Below are 21,420 nucleotides of genomic sequence, written 5' to 3'. Positions count from 1 at the left end.
AAATCATCCGGGTCAGGATGGGACAAAGATTGCTGGGAGGGAGGCTACTTTACAGGGTGGGTGGGGAAAGCCTCTTGGATGATAACATTTGAACTGAGATTGGCATGCTAATAAGGAGCTAGAGAAGGTCTGGGATGTCATCCTAGGCAGAAAGAGGAGAAAGTCGCGTCAGAGGAGAAGGATGCCTGTGTTGCTGGTGCTCCAGCGCACAATGTGACCGGAGAGGAGGGGTCAGGGCCAAAGGAGGGCTGGCTGGCCATGCTCAAAATCAAGAGTTCTTTTTGATATGTATCAGGGAGTCATTGAGCATTTTAAAGTAGAGAGATTGTAGGTTTTCAAAAGAATCTTCTGTCTAATGCCTTAAGTTAAGACTGCTGAGGGGGTAACTGCAGGAGTAAAAGTAAGGGTACTGCTTAAGTCCACGCAGGAAATGAAGGCAGTCTGAACTAGGGATGGGTGACGTGGATGTCATGGTCTTCGTTTTGGAACATCTAGGGTGTAGTGAACAACTAGAAGGAAAGGACAAAGTTGGAGATAATAATTATTATTATTAACGCTTCTGTTGCACTTAGGACTCTGCTAGGAAATTAGTTATTCTAATCTTCATAATAATAGTACCCATAGATATTATTTTCATCACTGCTGTGTAAGTGAGACAAAGGGGGCACAAAGAAGTTGGGGCACTGGGCCAAAGGTTTCTCAGGTAATAAGAGCACAGTGAGGACTCCAACTCCTGGGTGCTCTTCATCTGGGGTGCTAGGATCCAATCTCAACAGGTAAATGCAGTGGAGGCATACAGATACAGAGGAACTTGATGGGTCAATTAACAGAAATTTTAAAAACTTTTCAACAATAAGCAGAGGTTGTAGAGTTAAAAAAAAAGGTAACACATCAGTTTCTGCCTATAAAGATACAACTCCCTTTTTGGTATGTTTTACATATGTTTATCTCAGGGAACAAAATTGGGTCCATCGTCCATGGCATAATAAATATAATAAATAGTCATCATTTCATCCGTGTCTACATAGATTTTTTTGTGAAATCAGGAGAAGACGGAGTTTTTTTGCTGACACCCAAACCACAGTATTTACTTCTCAGGCCACTGCCAGACATCTAGAGGATTGGATTTGTTGCCCTCGATTTGAATCCTGGAAAGCTGGTTAGGCGCTTCCCTTGGAGGGTAGAGGAGACGGGGGAGGGGTCAGCCAGCCCTCTACAGGTCTTTTCCAAGCATTGCGGTTACCATGCAGCAGGGGGCGCTGCAGTAGTGTTCTTCGTGGTCCACGGGAGCCCATCGCCCAGCCAGAGAGGGGCCAAGCCAGGAGGAGGTGTGGCAGGCAGCCCACCGTCCTCTTTGGTCTCGCAACTTTAGTACCCAGAGCTCGTCTACACAGGCCCTTCTTCTACACCATAATTTATCAGGTTGGACGCCTTCCATCCAGTCCTGCATCCGGGCGGAAAGGAAAGGGCATTAGCTTCCCGCCTTCCTAGGTTTTGAGGATATCGCTGTACCGGGCTGCAGAGGCGTCTCTTCTATTTCCAGAGCCAGCCTGAAAGTCCCCCTGAAACCACGAAAGGCCCCCGCAGCTGCGGTGTGTGCGTATGTGTTTCTTTCCTTTTTGGGGTCCTTTCTTTTTAACCTGACTGCGGGAACCTTCTCTTTCCCTTACGTCTTTCTCCTGACATTCCGGACCACGGTAGGCTCGGGGCTGAAATCTCTTCCTCCGAAGATGCGCCCCCAAGCTCCACAATACCCCTCCCATTTCGACTCACTCACTGTGAGCGTGTAGGAGAGGTCGCGTGAATGTTTGAGGCCACCGAGCTGCAGCCCTCGCCAAACCTGTTCTTCCTCTCCCGGTCCCCAGAAGTCCCTCCAGCTGACCGGACTTACGCCTGGCAGCGCTTGGCACAGTCAGAGCTGGGGCTGAGCTCCAGTCGGTGCCAGGCACTGCTAGGCAGCAGCCGCCCGAGCGACCGTGTCCTCCTTGGTGTCGATTCTCTCACAGCTCCCCCTCCCAGGGCGCACTCGTGCTACCCCTTTAGGCTGTCTTCCAGCAGTCGCCCTTGGGTCCCGGGGGCTTTCCAGAGTGAAATCGAAGGTGAAGGAAACAAGAGGAGGGCGGGAGGTGGGTGGGAGGAGCCGCGGGCCGTGGGGAGGTGGGCGGAGCCTCCAGCCAGGGGTAGTGTGGGAGGAGCCGTAGGGGAGGATCTGGGTGGGGAAAGGGGCCGGGCAAAGCCGGGATGGAGGGTTGGCCACGCAGGCGCGGGGGGGCCTCGCCGAGAACCCCACGCGGGAGCTTCTGGAGTCTCCAGCCACCGCTCCTCACTTCACCGGAGAAGGGGCTGAGGCTGGGAGGGAGCTAATAAAGAGTGAATGAGCGGCAGCCGCTGTGGCAGCCGGAGTCAGCCGGAGCAGCACGGGAGCCGTGCGCCCGGGAGGCGGCGAGGGGAGGCGGTTCGCCTCGTCCCTCCCACCCGCCCCTCTTTCTCTCTCTTCCTCCAGCTGGTCTCAGAGTCCGGCTGGGTCCGGTCCCTCTGCCCCCATCCCGCATTCTTCCACCTCCTCCGAGTCCCACTCCTCACCTAGGGCGCCCCGAACTGCCATGGGTTAGGGTGGGGACCGCGAGCCGTGCGAAGGACCAGCCCTGTGCATCCGCCGGGGGGCGCGGAGCCCGAAAGCCGCCAGCCGCTCGCGGGTGCCGGGCATGGGGAGCTTGGTGTGAGCCCGCACCGGGAGAGGACGCAGGGGCTGCGGAGACGGGCGCGAGGAGGAGGAGGAGAGCGGCCGATTGCGAGGACCCGAGGGAGGAAGGGAGGGACAAGAGGGTGGGGAGCTAGGAAAAAGTGAAGCTGGGAGGAGAAGGCGGCGGAAGGTGGGGATTGATGCTTCTGTTTTTTGTTGCCGCTGCTGCCCTCGCGCTGGGAGCCGAGCCGGAGGGAAGGCGGTGGAGAGATGATTGCAGAGTTGGTGAGCAGCGCTCTGGGGCTCGCCTTGTATCTCAACACCTTGAGTGCGGATTTCTGCTATGATGACAGGTAAGGGGTCGACGGGCTCCGTGGGGACTCCGCGGTGGCTCACAAGATTCCCGCGTTAAGGCTTGAAGTGCGTCTTACCAGGAACTGGTCCGGCACCTGAAGGTTTAGGAGAAGCGTAAACAACACCCAGAGCAAACGCCGGGGACGCGAGCGCGCTGGGCGGGCGGAAGGAGTTTGGGTTGTAGTTTGCGGCAGGTTCTTTCTCTTGGTTCTTAGCTGTTGGCGAACGCTGAAGTTTCCTAGCGGAAACCACAGCAATTTGGGAAACTGTTTAATCAACGTCTTAGATTAAAAAATAAAAAGTCTTAGGGTATTTCTTGGTGCACATTGAGCGATTTTACATCTGGGCTGGAAGGAAGCCGCTCCTCTCCTTTTAAAAATCTTCCCTATAATGTTTCCTTTTATTGATGGGACACTTTTATTTCCCGAGGAAAGAACACACCTTTGACAGTTACCAAAATAGTGGAAGGAGAAAATCGTACTCTGCTCCAACTTTCCCATTTGACATGTACGATACTTTACTCTGAGCCAAGATAATGCTGCTGATGGGCACTCCGGGCTTCCCCCCCGCCCCCCGCCTCCCTCAGCAATCGATGGTGTTGCACTTTATAAAAGCCTGGGCTTTCATTTCTGTTTGGGAGTTTTACATTAGACGTTAGCGATTCTTTTGTGCTAATTGGGAAAGAAGACGCCCCTAGAGACTGAAGTTGTCTTCTGCATTTGGGCTAGTTTGGGTGGCTAATGAGACCTGAATTGTGTTGTCAAAGAAACTGCATCGATTTCTGGAAAATGTCACAGTTGTGCTGGTGTCTCTACCTATTTTTTAAACGTTGTTAGTGTTTAGAAACTGATGAAAAGCTCCAACAGCCATTAGGGAAAATTCCAATTTGTGCCTTTCCGGTGACTTAATCTGATTACAATTAAAACAGATGCATAATTAAAATATATTAGGGAGAACAGTACGCCTGGCTAAACTTATTAACCGTCCTGGGGTGTTTCATGCTCCATTGAAATTAAACCATCCAAAAAGTGAGCACAGATTTACTTTGACAGCTTTTCAGCAGCCTCTCTGGGCTATGGAAAGTGAATGGATCCCCAGGGTCAGGGCAAGGCAGAGAGTGAAGTTAGGCAGAGTGGTTGATAGTGAAGGGAGATGAAGGCAGAATCTTTTCTGGGTGGTAATTAGCCATCTCTGGTGTGCCCACTCTCCAGCTAAAAGCATGTTTATGGATGTATGCTTGAAATTTGTGAATCTTGGTTACACCCACATGTCTGCTAGGAAATCCCCTGATAATAGGTACAGTAAAATAAAGCAAACTCTTCTTAATGCATTTTTTGGAGTGTCTATCAGAGACTGGTTGATAAGGAAGCCACTGTTAGAAACTTTTCCTCAGCTTTCAAGCAATGAATGTGTTTTAGCAGTTACGCTACATGCTCTGAGAAAGAAATGGTCTTTGTGTAAGACTCAGGTGAGGTACTTCTGTTCCTTCCAGTTTTGTGTTACTGTGCACCTGCTGTTTCTAAGGGATTGGAAGAAAAAGATGGGTGCTTCCAAAGATGGGTGACTTTTTTCACTAAAACAAGCTCAGGGATGAATCTGGCAGTTCCTGATTCTGTTGGGGACAGTTTGAAAAGTCATTATTTAAGCCAAGAATAAACAGCTTGGAAAAAAAGTAACTATAATACACTAAGTATCGTAGAACACTGCGATAAGTCAAGCATTCTCAGCGTCTGCTGTCCTTAATCGCTGTCCAGTTCTGTAAAAAAGCACTCGTCAGAAGAAAGTATCCTGTAAAGATGAAGGCTTGAACTAAACTAAACTTGTACATACATTTTTTTATAGATTTAATGTTTATTATGTGCTCTTTGATCATCAGTCAGGAGTGTTAGGACTTTGTAACTTGGGGAGGATAGTGTGAGTGAGATGATAAATTAGTTGTGCTTGGATGGTGGGCAATCATTAGGTTCTTTACATACTACAGGTTGGGGGCAGTGTCAAAATTCCTGACTTCTACTTAGGTATGTAGATGAACATAATGTGATGAGTTACCCATATCATCTAACTGATAGCCTGCTCAACATATGACCCATAGATAGACATACTGATATGCTGTTAAGAGCCTGTGAATATAAATTTTACTTGGCCATGATTTGGGAGTGTATATTTAGTCTAGTTTTCTTAGTAGCAGAACTGCATATACAGTCCTATGCTCTTAAAAGAGTATGAAGTCTTCACAGAATCAAACTTGGTTTTTCTGTATCCTAGAAATTCTGAGATACCTATTAATAGGATCATGGAACTTACTGGATATCTGCATAGCATGTGTGGTGATTCAGTGCCAAGTGCTCTGTAAATTGTGGCTTTTTGGATATAATTTTTATCTGTCCTCTAACTCACTGGTGTGTGGAACTGGAGGAGAGCTGAGGCGTCAAGTGGAAACTGTAGGATGATGATACTGTGTTTACTTCCACTACCGCATTTCAGACTACAGAGAATCAAATTTACAACATTGTGTAAACTGCATGCGGATTCCACTACCCCCTAGGAACTTTGTGAAATACAGTTCTGGAAGGAGAGGCCAGTGCTGGGAGCAGCTTGCGAGAAGGGAGATGGCTCTTACGCTTGACTTGCTTAACTAAATCAAGACTCTGCATTTTAGCTGAAGAATCTGGCATTTGCTGGAGGAGGGCTTTATATTGCTTCAGCTTAAACATTATTGCTGTGGTACTTCTCAAAGTTATCATTTCTTTTAAATATGGTGATCAAGTTTACTTTGTAAACTATATATGTAATTACTTTCACTGTTTGATGTAAGTTGGTTGAGATTAAGTGGTAATCTGAAACTTTTTCATAGCAAAATCGATTTCCCTATGGTAAAACTTAATATTTTACAACTGTTTTAATGCTAAACTTACGAATATGGCTAGGAAGAATAGAATTCATCCTGTTTGATGAAAAAGCATATATAGTTTCAGTTTCACCCCCCCCACCCCATCCCCTTGCCTTCAGTGTAGCCACGATTGTATTGAATCTTAAATTGTGGTTAGAGTACAATTGGAATTATAAATGTGCAGTCTTTGCCAAATTTGAAGTCATGATGCATGATGACTTCTTGAAGGGCCCTCTCATTTTCTGGAGAAATTTGGTGTTTAGGTCACTGGAAAAAAAAAAGTTGCTGACTCCAAATTCGGTGCCTTCTTATGTGTTTGTTGAGGATAACATTGCATCTTTTTTACTCTGTCCTCTTTAAAAATCCTATCTTAGGTTTTGCATAGAGATAACACTCAAAGAGAAGTCTTTCAAAACAAGAGAAGTATGCCAGCACTCTTGTTCTGTAGTCAGATTTCATTTTGCATGTATCACATAATTGATGGCAAGCCCTTTAGGGTGTATAATGCATAAACGAGAAGGTAATGCATCTAATGTGTATTTTTATTCTTGTGTGAATAAGATTATGTATTAAATTTAAATTAAACTTAATATTAAATTAAAAAAAGATAATTTGAATGTTTGGAAGTGGGAAGTGAGTTTGTGGCTGCTCTGAAATTTATTTCCTTTGTTGTCCATTTTGCATTTTGTTAAAACCAACCTTGATCATGAACATGACCATTAGGTTTCTTAGCTATTCCACTGTGCAACAATCGGGTGGAATCTGGAGGAACAACTCTACAGCTGAAATTTCAACTTTTGAGGCAAAACTACTGCAACTCTTAATACATTCCTAATATGGTTATTTGTTTGGATATGAGTATAAATCTGTCTTTATAGAAACATGAGCTAATCTAAAGTCATAAAGATTTTGATTAACAGCATTTAAAATGAAGGAATGGAGGATTTAAGCATGTTAACTTTTTTTTAACTCTTTTTTTCTAAAGATATTCAACTATTCCTTCTGCTTGGCCCCTTTAACGTATCGTATCCTCCGTTTGGGTTTTGACCTGGTATGATAAGAATTCCTTACAAAATGATCAGTCACTCTTTTAACTTCCCTCTAGAAAATTCTTTCTAATAGGCTTGCAGAAGACCAGTCTGGGATTATCTTAAAATTCTAGTATGTGCAACCATTGAAGTCATGCTTGGTATTTAGTAAAAAGCATGTTTAGAAAGAATTACTATAAAATCAAATTTAATACAAGGAAGAAGTTTGCTCTGTATCAAAGTTGCCTACTCAGGGTTTTATTGGAAGAAGTCAGTGTGTACAAGGGTGTTATGGTACTCTGATTTTCTTTCCGAGTTTATGATACACTGAAAAAAATGCAAGTGGATACAGTTTATAGTTTATGAACTATTTTACTATGGCATTTTATTTTCTAGCTAAGTTTAATCAGTTCTGTGCAGGTCAGGTTTATTTTGCAGTTTGAACAAATACATCTCTTAGACGTATATTGAAATTAGGTGAAGCCAGTATGGACTACGTTGCTTTACTTTCAATGAGCCTGTCACATGCTGTTTATCCTAGCAAATGACCCAAAGACAAGCACTGAATGGACGTGTATAAATGCCATAGGGAGAATTGCTGCTTGCCAGCCATCTGTCTCTTCGTTGTCTGTTTTTCTTTCTCTATATTATAATAACAATATTATACATATATATGGTTTTGGGGTCTATATTATTATATATTATTGGTTTACATTTTTTCATCCTCTGCATTTAGTGTTTTAGTGCTAATATGCCCCTAGGGGAACCCTGAATTCTCTGGTTCTGCAATTCTGAAATAACTAGAACCTTTTGGATTCCAACATGAGTTAGGAGCCCAGTTTGTCTACCCAGTCTCTCTGTTGCTCTTCTGCACGCTAAAAGCACTTATTACAAATGCCCATGATGTTACAGGTGTTCATCACAGGCGAAGGGAGCATTTCTTCTAAAGCAGGCACCTTCATAATGTTAGGAAAGGACACAGTTTACCCTTGTCACTCTGAAAAAATGTGTGGCTGATAAACCTAATAACTTTAACATTCTTACTTACCATGCTTTTAACACAATAACATTTACCTTTTAAATTTTTTGCTTATTTTCTCGTGAGCTAAATATTACATAGCTTTGGGTACCTACTTTAATGGCTTCACAAAAGGGACATGTGTGGCAGCTTTGATGGAAAGGACAAATGGGTTGTTGAATGTATAGACCCCTCTTCTGTGAATTGCTGTCCTCATTTAGAGGCTGCTTGAAAAAAAGAGGAGAGGCATATGACCAGGAACTGGTACGTCTGTTTTTCATTAGGGCATCATACTTTGAATAATCACAGGTGTAATGTGCACAATGCTAAATGGTTTCTTTGAAGATTCGATTTGTATGTACATTTGAGGGATAAATGACTACGTTCAATAATTAATTCACTAATTATGAATATTCCTACACATAGCTTCTCATATACGTGGTGCATAATACGAATAGCAGCCGTTCTCCCTTGTCAGCAAACATCCTTACCAGTCTGTCCTTCCTATCTGTACTGTAGCTGGTACTGTAACTATTTGAATCTGGGAGTCGGATGGTAGACTTATAAAAATGCTGATAGATTGTCCTTTAGCAGATTCACTTGCATGTAGTCATGTTTATTTTGATGGATACTCATATTTTAAAACTTTGGGACTCTGTTGGCTTCTTTCCCAGAACAGCTGTGCTGAGGGTCCATGGCACATGGTTTGGACTGGCCTTGTTGTTGGTCTGGTGCTCACTGGTCCTGTATCCAAACGTGTAGAAGCTTTAGAATACCTCTTCCCAAATGTGTCTTTCCTGTTTGTCTGGATCAGTTGTTTTCCTTGGAGGAAAACAGTGGTTGAACACTTTTGAGTTAAGTAGATTTGCCTCAACTGGTCATGGGGATTGAAGGCTTTTGCCTCACAGATTTTTTTTTTTTGGCTGTATTTTCTAGGCAGATAATTCCATCAAGATGCAGCACTATCAAATTTCTATTGATCTCGTTTCCTCCTCTCTGACAGTTTAACTTTTCAATCATATTTGTCAGTTTCTCTGGTACCCAAGGTTTCTTAGAGCAAAATGTATAAATGTTTGTTTCAGTCTTTTAGAAACTGTTTGGGATTACCACTTTGGGTTCAAGCATGACTTTTTTTTTTCTTATAGGTAGATGGGAAAGAATTGAGTAAGCCTAACTACTCAAAAATTTTGAAAAAAACAGGAACACTAAAGTGATTCATTTTTAAGATGCTATGTTAAAAGTTTTCATGTTTTTAGAGTAGTTTCTTTTCTTTAAGGGCATTTCATAAGATGCAGTTAATTTGAACTAGAAATGATTATTTTAAAGGAGAACTGAGCAGCGAGATTTTTATTTGCTCAGGTCTAAAAAATTAATATGAAAAAGAGGTTAGAATTTTCAATTCTAAGTTCACCTTTAGATTCCATTTTATTATGGGATTAAATGAAGTTATATGTACATTTCCTAACTCTAAAGGGATACACATGCCACATTGCTTGGAGCAGTGCTATGTATCTGTTTTAAGAGTACCTTAGTATCTGGCAGAGAAGAGCTGTTTAGCTTATGATAATTTGATGGAAGCTTTTGTTTTTTGTTTACTTTGCTGGGGCATCTTGTGATATCATAGTGAGGCAGGATACGAGGTGTGGCCCAGGGGGTAGTTATCATCAAGGAGATTGACTAAATTACATGATTTGTCAAATGAAACGTGCATTAGCTCTCTTCCAATAGTAGCTGTGTGTTAGGTGTTGTGGCCAAATGAAATGGTTCTGTCCTTTCCCTTTGCCTTTGATGATTACTTTTCATTTCTGTGGCATTTATTGTAATAAATGTGCCATTATTCCACTGGAAAAAAAACCCCAACAAGTTCACTACAGGCTTGTGATTATGATTTCACTAGGAAACAATGTATAAAAAATATTGCAGGGTTAAAGGAATTTACTGACATTTGAAACCGGAAAATTTCCAAGTTTTGATAACATGTTCTTTATTCCTAATTGTGATTCCAGATTATTGATTTCTTCAGACGTAGAAAGTTTTGACTGCACTCTCCTAGAAATTCTCCCTTGGCATCATTTAGGAGTATTTTAACTTCAAAGGATGTGTTATTTGCTGAAGAGTGGCCACTGGGGCGCAATATGGCTCTTGACATTTTGAACAGTGTTAAACGATGATACTGAAGTATTTCAAACAGCCATGCTTCCGCATTGTTTAAAAATCCAGTGGGAAGAATGGCAATCCATATAACCCTGCATTCTTGGAATTCCTTGGTTATTAATTTTAAATGCAGTTCACAAGTTTGCTTTTTCTAAAATAAGTTTTTTTTTTTAAAAGATGAGTAAGTCTACTACAATTTTTTACAGCTGTGCCTTATGAAATTTTGTTTTCTTTTTGGAATTGCTTGTAAGTATTTTATTAAGAGCCCGAAAGGATACAGACCATAGCCTTGTTTGTTTTTGCTTTAATCTCTTAGTCGGGTTCTACGTCTATGTTTAGAACATTGTTATAAAGCATATTATTATTAAATTTCTATTATAAACCCTAGATTACAAAACTAGTCTTGGAGAGAGGCAGATAAGTGAAAACACTTTGGGGAAAGTAAACATCTTGTTTTTGTTAAATACCAATTTGTTCCACCATGAAGGCAGATCTACCCTGCTTTCTTTTCTGTTAGTGGCATCCCTCGGATTAATAATGAAAGTCAGTAGTTTAATTCGTTATAATGTCGGTGCATGTTGAAGCGATACCTCTGCAAATTGTGTCTTCAGCAGGAGATAACTTAGGTGGTGACTTTACAGATGACATTGACAAGCTTGACCACTTTTCTTAGTTTGAGGAAGACGCTTGTCATTACAAAGCCATTTAGGAGAAGTGGTTCTTGAGGTAGGGCTGGCAGCTGAAATATTCATCTGGGGACCTTTCTCAGTGTTTCATAAACTGTCTTTTGGCTACTTCTGTCTTATCTTTAGGGTTTTAAAGGCATTGCAAATACTGAGCCTGCTGCTTTGGATTATAAAAGATGTCTTAAATCTTAAGGGAGAATACTTGGGTCCAAATATTTTGTCAAGTGTACTTCTTTTAGAATAGGATGTTCCTCTCCTCCTCCAAATAATTAACTCTAGGACTCCTCTCTGAAACAATTGAGAAGAGCTCCTTTTGACAAAGCAAGCTTCTAATGACAAATTTTCCAACTGCAAATTTGCAGAAGAAAAGTTCTCAGATGATGAAGAAGTTTAATCAGGCAAAAAGACATTTTTATTTGCAGAAATAGGCCCTTTAGAGGGAGGCAATTATTTATAGCTGATGTGAAAAACTGGTATACCTGAATTCATTTGGTAAACCTCATTTAAAATAGGAAGGTTAGTCTATTGGAAAAAAAATGATGCTGAATGGTGTCACTGAATTTATATTAAAGAAATCAGATTTTATACTTTAACCCATTCCTGCAGGGTTATGCACTGATTTAGCCAAAGAAAATAAACTTAAGATTTGAAGAAAATCTATGAAATTCAGACACCAGTGTGTAGCCCACAGATATCTAGTCTTTCATTTAAAATATCCTATTAGAAAGCATCTCTAGGGTTGCTTCCTCCACCTTTACATTTAAGAGTATGTGTTTTTTCTTTTAAAAGCAGTGGTGTTTCGGGCATTTGTTTCATGTTGAACAGACCATGAAATTTCACCCTTTTAAACCTCTTGTATGTAAGCCATTTCTGCGAGAGAGTATCTAGTAGCTTCTTTGGAATTCATGCCTGATAAGATTGAGGGGCTTTACACCTTGTCCACTCTCACCATTTGCTCCCTGCTTTCATCCTTTGATATGGATGATTGGCTTTTAGAAACTCTTTTAAAATGCAGTTTAAATCTCTAGTTTCTTTAATTCATATGGATCAATAGGTGCTTCTCCTAAAGCAACATTTTTGAACTCGGCCTCTTGTTGAGTCTCTTTGTTGTTTTTTTCTTTTTTTCTTTTAGAGAGAGAATCCCAAGCAGGCTCCATGCTCTGTGCCTGACCTGATCCGAAAACAAGAGTTGGGCACTCAGCTGACTGAGCCACCCACGCACCTCCTGCATCTCTTTCCATCCAGATATATGTATATATTTTTAAATCAGTGCTTCCCAAACTCCCTTCTACCTGCAAACCACCTGGAGTATTAAAATGTAGGTTCTGACACAAATCAAGAAACAAACTCTTAACTATAGAGAACAAACTGACGGTTACCAGAGAGGAGGGAATGGGGGAATGGGTGAAATGGGGGCCAGAGATTTCAGAGGGCCCATGTTGTGATGAGTACTGGGTGACGTATGGAAGTGTTGCGTCACTATATTGTGTACCTGAAACTGCTATAACAGTGTATGTTACACTATACTGGAATCAAAATAAAACCTTGAAGTAAAAAAGAAAGGAAAAATACAGAAATTTTAAAGAATGCAGGCTCGGGTTGGAGTGGGGCTCAGAGTACATGTCTGTCTTTTGCAGGTGCAGCGGATGATGCTGGTTCATGGACCACACCTTGAGTAATAAGGCTCTATTACATTTAAATGTATTACATCAGTGTGGTCTGTTTCACAGACATTTGGAAAGATTGCCTAAATTCCTGAATTGAATAAGATTGAGGATAAGGTGCCTGTTCTCTGTGAAGGAGTTTGGCTAATTTTATTTCATCTTTATGTTTTGTTTTCACATTTGTTCAATCATGACATCTTTAAATTGATCAGGTGGATTTGAGGTATTGTGTAGATTTTGGAAAGGTAGAGAGCCTGTTGAAATTCTCGGAGATGATCTCTGCTGAGGTATCTGTCACCATCTTGTATTATAATATCATCTCCTTTGTAATGTTAGTCTGTAGACAGATGTTGGATTCTGATTTTGACAAATAAACTGATCTGCAGTTGCCTTAGGCTTTGGACTTGAAAAATACTGATGCTTACACTGAGTCTCTGAGTCTCTTTAAAAGCAGTCAGTGCTTTTATTGGTTTGTACCTCTTTTGAACAATTCCTTGTAAGGAAACTTGACTTACAGTACATGAAGACTTTATAGACTTTAGATAGGCAGCAAAAATAGGTGTTTAGGTAGCTGAGAGTAGGAAAGATTTTTATATACTAGTGATATTTAGGTACTGGGTGATGTGGTCGTGTGAAGGTATCTACATAGGATTAGATATACTTGAGCCCATGTACTTTTTTTTAACCTGGTACCTTATGCCTTAGCTTTTGGCCATTTTGGGGGCTTTCTGAATAGGTGAATGCCCTATATATCTGAAGTTTTAACTTCCTACTAATAGACCTCTTTTTTTTTTTTTTTAAAGTTTATTTATGTATTTTGAGAGAGACAGAGGTAGTGCCAGTGGGGGGAGAGGCAAAGAGAGAAAGAGACACAGAATCCCAAGAAGACTCTGCACTGTCAGCTTGGAGCCCGAACTCTTAGAATCCTGAGATCATGACCTGGGCAAACACCAAACGTTGGATGCTTAACTGACTGAGCCACCCAGGTGCCCTCTAATAGACATCTTTTTAAAGAACTCATTCTAGGGGTGCCTGGGTGACTCAGTCGGTTAAGCGTACGACCTCAGCTCAGGTCATGATCTCACGGTTCCTGGGTTCAAGCCCCGCATCGGGCTCTGTGCTGACAGCTAGCTCAGAGCCTGGAGCCTGCTTCAGATCCTGTGTTTCCCTCTCTCTCTGACCCTCCCCTGCTCGTGCTGTCTCTGTCAAAAATTAATTTAAAAAAAAAACAAAAAAATTAAAAATAAACAATTCATTCTAAAATAGGTAATGATTATTCCTTTTTTAAAAAAAAAAAACATTGTACTGTGCACTGGAGGCAGTGTCATGAACAAGACATGAACAGTGTCTTGGCGGGGCCGAGATCAAAGACCGGCATTTCAGTCTTGCCATTACCACTGTACTGAGCTGCTTTGCTCTCTCAAACTCTGTCTTATAATGGATCAGGAAGTGAAAATAATAATAACTGCTGACCACAGAGTGAGGATGAAATGAAATAGTTATACAACAAATGTTCTGTGTGGGTTTTAATAAGCTGCATGGGGGTACTCTTTGATGTGGAGGGTGTCGGACCTGAAGGTGAATGACTCGGTTATCACTGCACGTTAGCATCTGAGAACCGGGCTGTGTCCATTCTGAGTTGTTGCTGATTTTCCACTTCGAGTCCGTGATTGAGCTCCTGCCCCCCCCCCCCAGCTGCTGCTACCCCCACACCCCACCTCTGCTTCTCTCTCTGTCCACCCTGTTGGTTAGCAGTTCTTAGTCTCTTGGCAGAAGCAGTGTTTGCTCTCCTGTACTTCTTTTCTGTTGCTTTCCCCATGCTTCTGGTCTCCCTCCACGAAGGGTTATTTTGAATAGACATTCTGGCCAATCTGAGCACTTTTTCCCTTCTGAAGAGTAAAAGGACCAATTACAGTGCATCGGGTGTAAATAATCTTTGGTACTTTGGTTCTCCTTGGCAGGATGTATTTATTACTGAGTACTCATGGTTTCACTCTTCAGTGACAGCCCTTTTTCTTGTGGGAATACGTGCAGATTCAGATCGGTCTGGCAGCCCGGTGATTAGGAAAGCTGTATGTCAGATGAGCCAAAGTTTTCCTGCGTTCAAGTGTTTGTGTGAATCACTGGTGAACTGAGACTTCGCAGTAAGTATGTTTAGTATATGTACTGGAGAGGAGCATCTCATATCTAAACCTGGTGATACACTTTTATAACTAATTACAAAGTATTTTTTTTCTTCTGGACCTTTCCAAGCAACGGGGTGGCAAAACTAAAAAGACCATAAGAATTTAGAAGTCAGATAATCTAGGGATTTAATCCCAGAACTACTACTTGTTAATGGTATAATTTTGATTGTTACTTAAACGTTTTTAGTCTCTGCTCCCTGTTCTAGAGTTGTTGGGAGACCTTAATGAAATGAGTTGTATAATAAGTGCCTGGCACAGTGTCTGGTGTGTCTAGGATACTTAAATATTTCTCTTAATCGAGAAATTACTCATTAACTGTTGATTGCAGGTAGTTGAAAATCACTCTATAATAACACCTGGAAATACTGTAGGGCGTTTAGGGGGATTTCTTTGAAAATCAAATATTAAACATTTAAATTTGTTTTAGGTATCTTTCACTTAGAATTTCAGATGATAGATGTAGGATAACTGAAAGGGTTTAGTGAACTATATTATATTAACTATGGATTTTGGCATTTAATTTTCATCTCGAGTTATAAGTTTGGAAAAATGATGCAGAAACTTAACCATTTTATATGCATGCGCATGTGTGCACACATGTAAGTTTTGCCAGTAAAATGTTTGTAGTGTATACTCAATTAAAAATGCGTGTGAAAAACAGAACTGGGATTTCTTCCATCTTTATATTTGATACTCTTCTTTAAATTTGATGATACTATGCATAGGAGCATATGCAAAATTATTTTTTTTTAGCATCTTATAATAACTGTTCCACTCTGTAATGTGCATCTTAGACAATGAAAAATATTAATGAAAATACAGAAATTGTTTTCAGTTCTATTGTGAAAGGTTATGTTGAATTAAGAGGTAGCCCAAATCCCAGAAACACTTATATATCTCTTGTGTTATACAGAGCAAAACTGGACATAAAAGCTTAGTATTTTTTGAAACCTTTTCTGGGAAGTTTGTTATGCTTTCTCTCATGAACTTACTCTTTTACCAGGACCTACAATGTGCATTAATTAATTAATTATTATTATTAAAATTTTTTTTAATGTTTTATTTATTTTTGAGACGGAGAGAGACAGAGCATGAGCAGGGAGGGGCAGAGAGAGAGAGGGAGACACAGAATCTGAAGCAGGCTCCAGGCTCTGAGCTGTCAGCACAGAGCCCGATGCGGGGCTCAAACGCACAAACGTGAGATCATGACCTGAGCTGAAGTCTTATGCTTAACCGACTGAGCCACCCAGGCACCCTGTGCATTCATTCATTTACAAATGGTTCTGCATTTAAGAATATTGGATCTCTCTCCTGATTAAAATAGATCTTTCACATGTTTGCTTAACATTTTCCTAGGGATTCCCTATATAAAGAGAACATATAATCTTTTAACTCGAGTATTTCTTGCTTTCCTTTTTTTTTTTTTGCCTAGAAAACCAGTCCCCCTCACCCCTAACCATAGGTAAGCTAAGTATATTGAAGGTTTACCATATTGATAACACAGTTTTCCCTTTACAGTCAAGGTATGGCAGTAATGATTCCCCAGGTTCCCTTCCAACTTAAAACAGGTCTCATAATTCTAGGGTTATGGATTTGGGTTCTTTTGCCCAAGAAATATGCTAGAAATTGGACATTTTGGGGATAATTAATAATATGTTAAGTAAAATGCTGGCCTTATTGTCACATATAGAGTGGAAAATCAGGCACGTTAATAAACAGACCATATCAACCACAGATGTTTTTAAAAACCCTCAGCCAGGGGCGCCTGGGTGGCTCAGTTGGTTAAGCGTCCGGCTTCAGCTCAGGGCATGATCTCACGGTTCCTGGGCTCGAGCCCTGCATTGGGCTCTGTGCTGACAGTTAGCTCAGAGCCTGGAGCCTGCTTCAGATTCTGTGTTTCCCTCTCTCTCTGACCCTCCCCTGCTCACGCTGTCCCTCTCTGTCTCTCAAAAATAAATAAGAAAAGCATAAAAAATAACCCTCAGCCATAATCATCATTTTATTTCCAATGTGTTACCTTATTCTCAGTTGGAATGTTTACTCTGTTCCTATTGATAACTAAATTCTAACAGCAAGTGGCAAGCTCCTAAAAAGGAGAACACTTTTGGTTCTTGTTGGATAGCAGCCGAGTTCTCTCTAGTGCACATCTGTTCCTTGGAACATTTTTAGAGCATTCAGGTGAAAATTCACTTAGTATTTTAATAAACCAGATTCTGTTACTGACGGGTTAAAAAGAATCAGTCATAATGTTTTAATTTATTAAAGGAAAATAACAAATGGTTTTTGCAGAATAGCCCTCAACACTCTGGAATTAATTTAAAATTAGTATAAGAAACCAGTAATTCAAGACCTTATTAAACATGTCCAGGCTGCTGATTTTTAGGACTAAATGAAGGACTAGCATATGGATTTCTCCAGAGTGAGTGTTGGATGGGAAGGTGTAGGCATTTATGATGATTGAGGATTGTACATGATCCTCTTGAAGTGTGACATTCCTATGAATGGACTTTGGTGGAATTGACAAAGTTGACTTGAAGAGGGTTTGCCATTTTGCTTATAATACGGTACTTTCCTATATGGTATAGAGGGTGGATCATTATGGGGAATTTTGGGTGAACTTTCTTTGTTGGAGGAAAATCGAGACAAGACAAGATAGGTGGGTGGTTTTGGTTGGTGCCTTTGTGAACTGGAACCAGAGTGCACGTGATTGTCAACTTCCTGAGGCAGAATCACGACAAGTTGTTAGGAATGGAAATTCTCTGCATTTAACTGCCTGTGGAAGTCACACTATGGTGATTTTTAAAAATTCTGTGATATTTTGATCACATGCCAAATTTTTGGTGTGTATTGTAAAATAGAAGCTTGTTTATATTTTTAAAATTCTACCGTTATAAGTGATAAATCTTTGTAAACACCTCATCTTTGTGTACTTGAAATTTAATTCTGAGAATTTATTATATGGTGGGGTAGGAGGGAGTTAGGTTTATTTTTCAAACAGAAGCCTGAAGGAATTGGTTGATTTAATGTTAAATTGGACCGTTTACTTATATACCACAAACCTTGTATATTTAAGCTGGACCATGGATGATATTTAAAGGTTAAAATTGTTTTCAGTACTAAGCATAATCTTAAATTTAAATTTTCACTTTTACTTCTTTTTGTGTCATCATTGTTTATGAAAACTGGTTGAAAATGAAGTTCAAAGATTTCTGGTACATCAGAAGTTTTGACGAGAAATTTTATTTACTCCAAACTTGAATATGAACTTAAACACAAACGAGAAATTAGCCTGAATGTTTTTCCTTGAAGCATCTTCAGAAGTTTATATAAAAATAGAGAAAATGCTTTGCAGGCAGCTTACCTACTGTGTTTGAAGAAAATCTTTTGTGTATGTCTGCAAGCTATTTGTGCGTTCAGGAAGAGTTTACCAGAACAGACTGGAATTGGTAGAAATAGGCCAGAATAACACTGCAGCTATAATTTTACTGAAAACTGGCATTCTCTCTCAAACTCTTGAGTAATGGAAGCCAATGAATGATTTCTTTTGTGAAATACTATTTTTTTTGTTTACTTGAAAATTATTTGTATTTTGTTTTCGAAAATTATTTACATTTTAAGATTTTTTTTCCCCTACGAAATCATATCGGTTGCTAACTTTTGGCGCTCTTCAGTAACTTCTGTATCAGTCTTGAGATCAGAACAAGAAGGCGAGGAATGGAAATTCAGAAAGCAACAAAAAATAAGGAGATAATTGTTGTTATACCATAACAACCAAAAGACTTAACAATGTTTAGTGACACCTTTGTAACTTGTTTTGTTATATATTCTGAGTGCTTACCTCAGAGGCCAGCAGTGGTTCTTGTTACTAGAAGTGAGGGAAAGAAAGGAAAGGTAAGGATATGTTTACCATTTAAGTGCTCTGATTTCTGCAAATTATAGTGTAAAATTATGATAACTCTATTCAAAGTTTGGGAGAGAGATTTGAGTGTGGTTTATTTTAAATTCAGGAAATCAGCTCAAATAGGCATTGGCTTTTGATTTAAAAGTGTTAAGTCATTCTTATGTAGAAAAGTGCTTTCTTATGAGAAAGCTTCCACGTCCTCCTGGGATGCTTGCAGCCCTTGTCACCACCCTGTTCCTTCAGCAATTATTTGTAAATGCTTAGCTGTGTCAGGATCCCTGTTAAATCTTGGGGCATTGACCCAGAAGAAGACGTAATCCATAATCTCCAGTTGCTTAGATTCTGGTGGAGAGATGAAGTAAATAAGACAGTTTCTCTAAAATCGAGGCATCCCTACGCTTCTAAGTGAGTACACAAGAGAAGTACTTGACCCCAGCCAGGAGGGAGGCACTTGTTAGAACTGACTGTGGAAGAACAAACCAAATTAGCTTGATAAAGATGAGAGAGGGGGAGGACTATCTGGAGAAGAAAAAAGTACAGTAAGAGAAAGGCTTAGTGTCCAAAGAGATGGCATAAAGCCAGAGGAGAGAGTAGGGAGAGAGAGAGAAAGGGAAGGTGAATTGGTGAGAGAGCCAGGAGCTGGAACACTTGGGCCTTGAGGTCCATGATAGCATTTTGAGAATTGTCAGAAGCAGGTGAAATCCAAAGCAGAGAGACCAGAAGAGTGTCCATTTATAGGATCATACAGGCTATTCAGGATTATATTGGAGGATTTGTGTTCCCAGTGATACTGAGGGTTAAAATAAACTGGGGACAGAGGTGAAGAAGAAATGTGAGTGTATTAGAAATGGAAAGGTGAAGAGAAGTTGGCCTCCCTTGGTGTGAGTAGCTGAATGTGGAGGGAAGGCGAGAGAATTTGTGTCCTGAGCAAGTAGGAAGAAAAGGAAACCCAGGTACGTCAGATTGGGGTGAGGGGAGGTAGAAAGATTAGCCTATTTTCCTCTATGCATAAGAGGAAACATGAGGTATCAGAACATCTCTGCTCACAACAGGTTATGGGTGTAGAGGCCGTGGAGTTCACGCCTGTGCTGTGGATTTAAACTGTTCCTAGCACACTGTCACTGAGTTTTGGTTTTTGCTGGCATGTTATATATTTTGGTAATAAGGACTCTTGGCTGTAAGTGATAAGATGTCCAATTCAGAGAACGTAGATCCCTTTGCTTGTCTGAACCCAAGGCCTGTTGAGGTCATGAAGACTTCATCTTTTCACCTCCTGGTCTGGCCATCATGGTTGTCATGGCCAGTGACAACCTCACAGTCCTTCCTTAGCTCTCCCAAGAAATGCTCCAGGGAGGACCTTACTTACCCTGATTTAGATTATAAGCTCATCCAGGAAACACAGTTGCTAGCCATTGGGGCGCTTTTGCATGTGTAGGCACATGCCTGAACTTCTGGTCTGACATGAGTAGAGAGAAGGCTGGTTTTCCTGTCCAACACCACGTGTAATAGGTTCACCACAGGAAAAGGGGCTCCATTAGAAGGAAGGGCAAGGTATTCTGGGGACAGGGGCAGACTGAACCTGGGAATGTCCACTTCCATTCTATCCTTACTGCCTTAATATTTAAGTGGCACTCTTTGGTGCCAACTGGGTGCTACATGCAATCTCAAAAGACACGTGGCCTTAAATAGTTATGAGATGGTCATTCATACAGGGTAGAACATTCATGTGGCTCTATGTGTGCAGACGGGATTACCGTCTACATCAGGAGTGGGCATCAAGGCCTGTAGACCAAATCCACCGTGTAGCATGTTTTTTAAACAGCCATACCTACTTGTGTATGTATTATTTGTGGTTGCTTTCTCTTTACAGTGGCCAAGTTGAGTAGTTATGACAGAGACCTTGGGGCTTGCAAAGCATAAAGTATTTACTATCTGGCCCTAAACTGAAAAAGTTTACCAATGCCCAATCCTAATAGAAACACATAGATTTAAAATTCTCCTGGCAATCTTTCTGATCCCAGAGAGCACAGTTGGGCATGCTCAGGGGTTCCCTGATAATTAGTCAGGAAACCTAGCTCCAGGGTAGAATTGTTGGGAGTTACAGCTCAAGGTCACACTCACAGATGTAAAATTTTACCTCAGATGACACTAGGGTAAGCACTTTCAGGCGAATGTTGGAGAATGGTGGCATGGACCCCAGATCATTAGGATTGTTCCAGTCTTCTCTTCTCTAGCGCCCCATCCCGAGATCCCCAGCCTGTCAGTGGGCAGTGGGTTTCTTGCAACAATGGGTCTTTGTGTGTTGATGCCATCTGCCCCGGTCACACGGCCTTTGCAGTCACGTTTGGCCTGCAGGAAGTGCCTGCTGCTTCCTTGCAGAGTGGAGGCCTCTGGGATGCTTGTGTAGCTGTTTGGAAACCTGGCCCCCCCTGCATCTGTAGCCCCAAGCCTGTGTTTGCAGCAGTTGTTGCCCAGCTGTCTGCTGCTTTGTTACATTGTTTCAGTCTCTGCTTCAATCTGCTCTCCAAGTGTTTTGCTTGACCTCCCTGTGGGTATCTGCCTTGCTTTAGCTCATTGCAGAGCAGCTGTTTGGTATTCTTCTGGTATCCATTTTCCCATGTGGTCGGCCCACTGGTCCTGATTTTCTGTGATTGAGGTTTTGACACCTGAAAAGTGACTCTGCGTCATTGCTTGGTTGTTGACAGCCTCGTCTTGATGTTTTTTTCTTCCTTGGGCTCCCCAGGAGGCACCCTTGATAAAATGTTCAAGAACGCATTGCCTTGATAGTTTTTTTTCTTATTGGCAAAGGAAAAGCTCCTATGTTTTTTGTTTTTGGTTTTTTTTTTTTTTTTTTTT

General features: G+C 41.1%; 1 protein-coding gene across 2 annotated transcripts in view; it reads left to right on the top strand.

Annotated features, from left to right (window-relative positions):
* The first annotated feature begins 2,820 nt into the window (after positions 1 to 2,820).
* TMTC2 (transmembrane O-mannosyltransferase targeting cadherins 2) overlaps positions 2,821 to 21,420 on the top strand; it is a 400,088-nt gene continuing 381,488 nt past the window's right edge. For both annotated transcript variants that reach the window (XM_029955395.1, XM_029955396.1), the window contains exon 1: positions 2,821 to 3,036. In XM_029955395.1, coding sequence (XP_029811255.1) covers positions 2,954 to 3,036 — 83 coding nt within the window. In that variant the 5' untranslated portion in view covers positions 2,821 to 2,953. The remainder of the gene's footprint in view (positions 3,037 to 21,420) is intronic.

Source organism: Suricata suricatta, chromosome 10 (assembly GCF_006229205.1).
Source record: "Suricata suricatta isolate VVHF042 chromosome 10, meerkat_22Aug2017_6uvM2_HiC, whole genome shotgun sequence".
Lineage (NCBI taxonomy): Eukaryota > Metazoa > Chordata > Mammalia > Carnivora > Herpestidae > Suricata > Suricata suricatta.
Note: the sequence above shows the minus strand (reverse complement) of the source record. Positions and strands in the feature narration are given on the sequence as shown.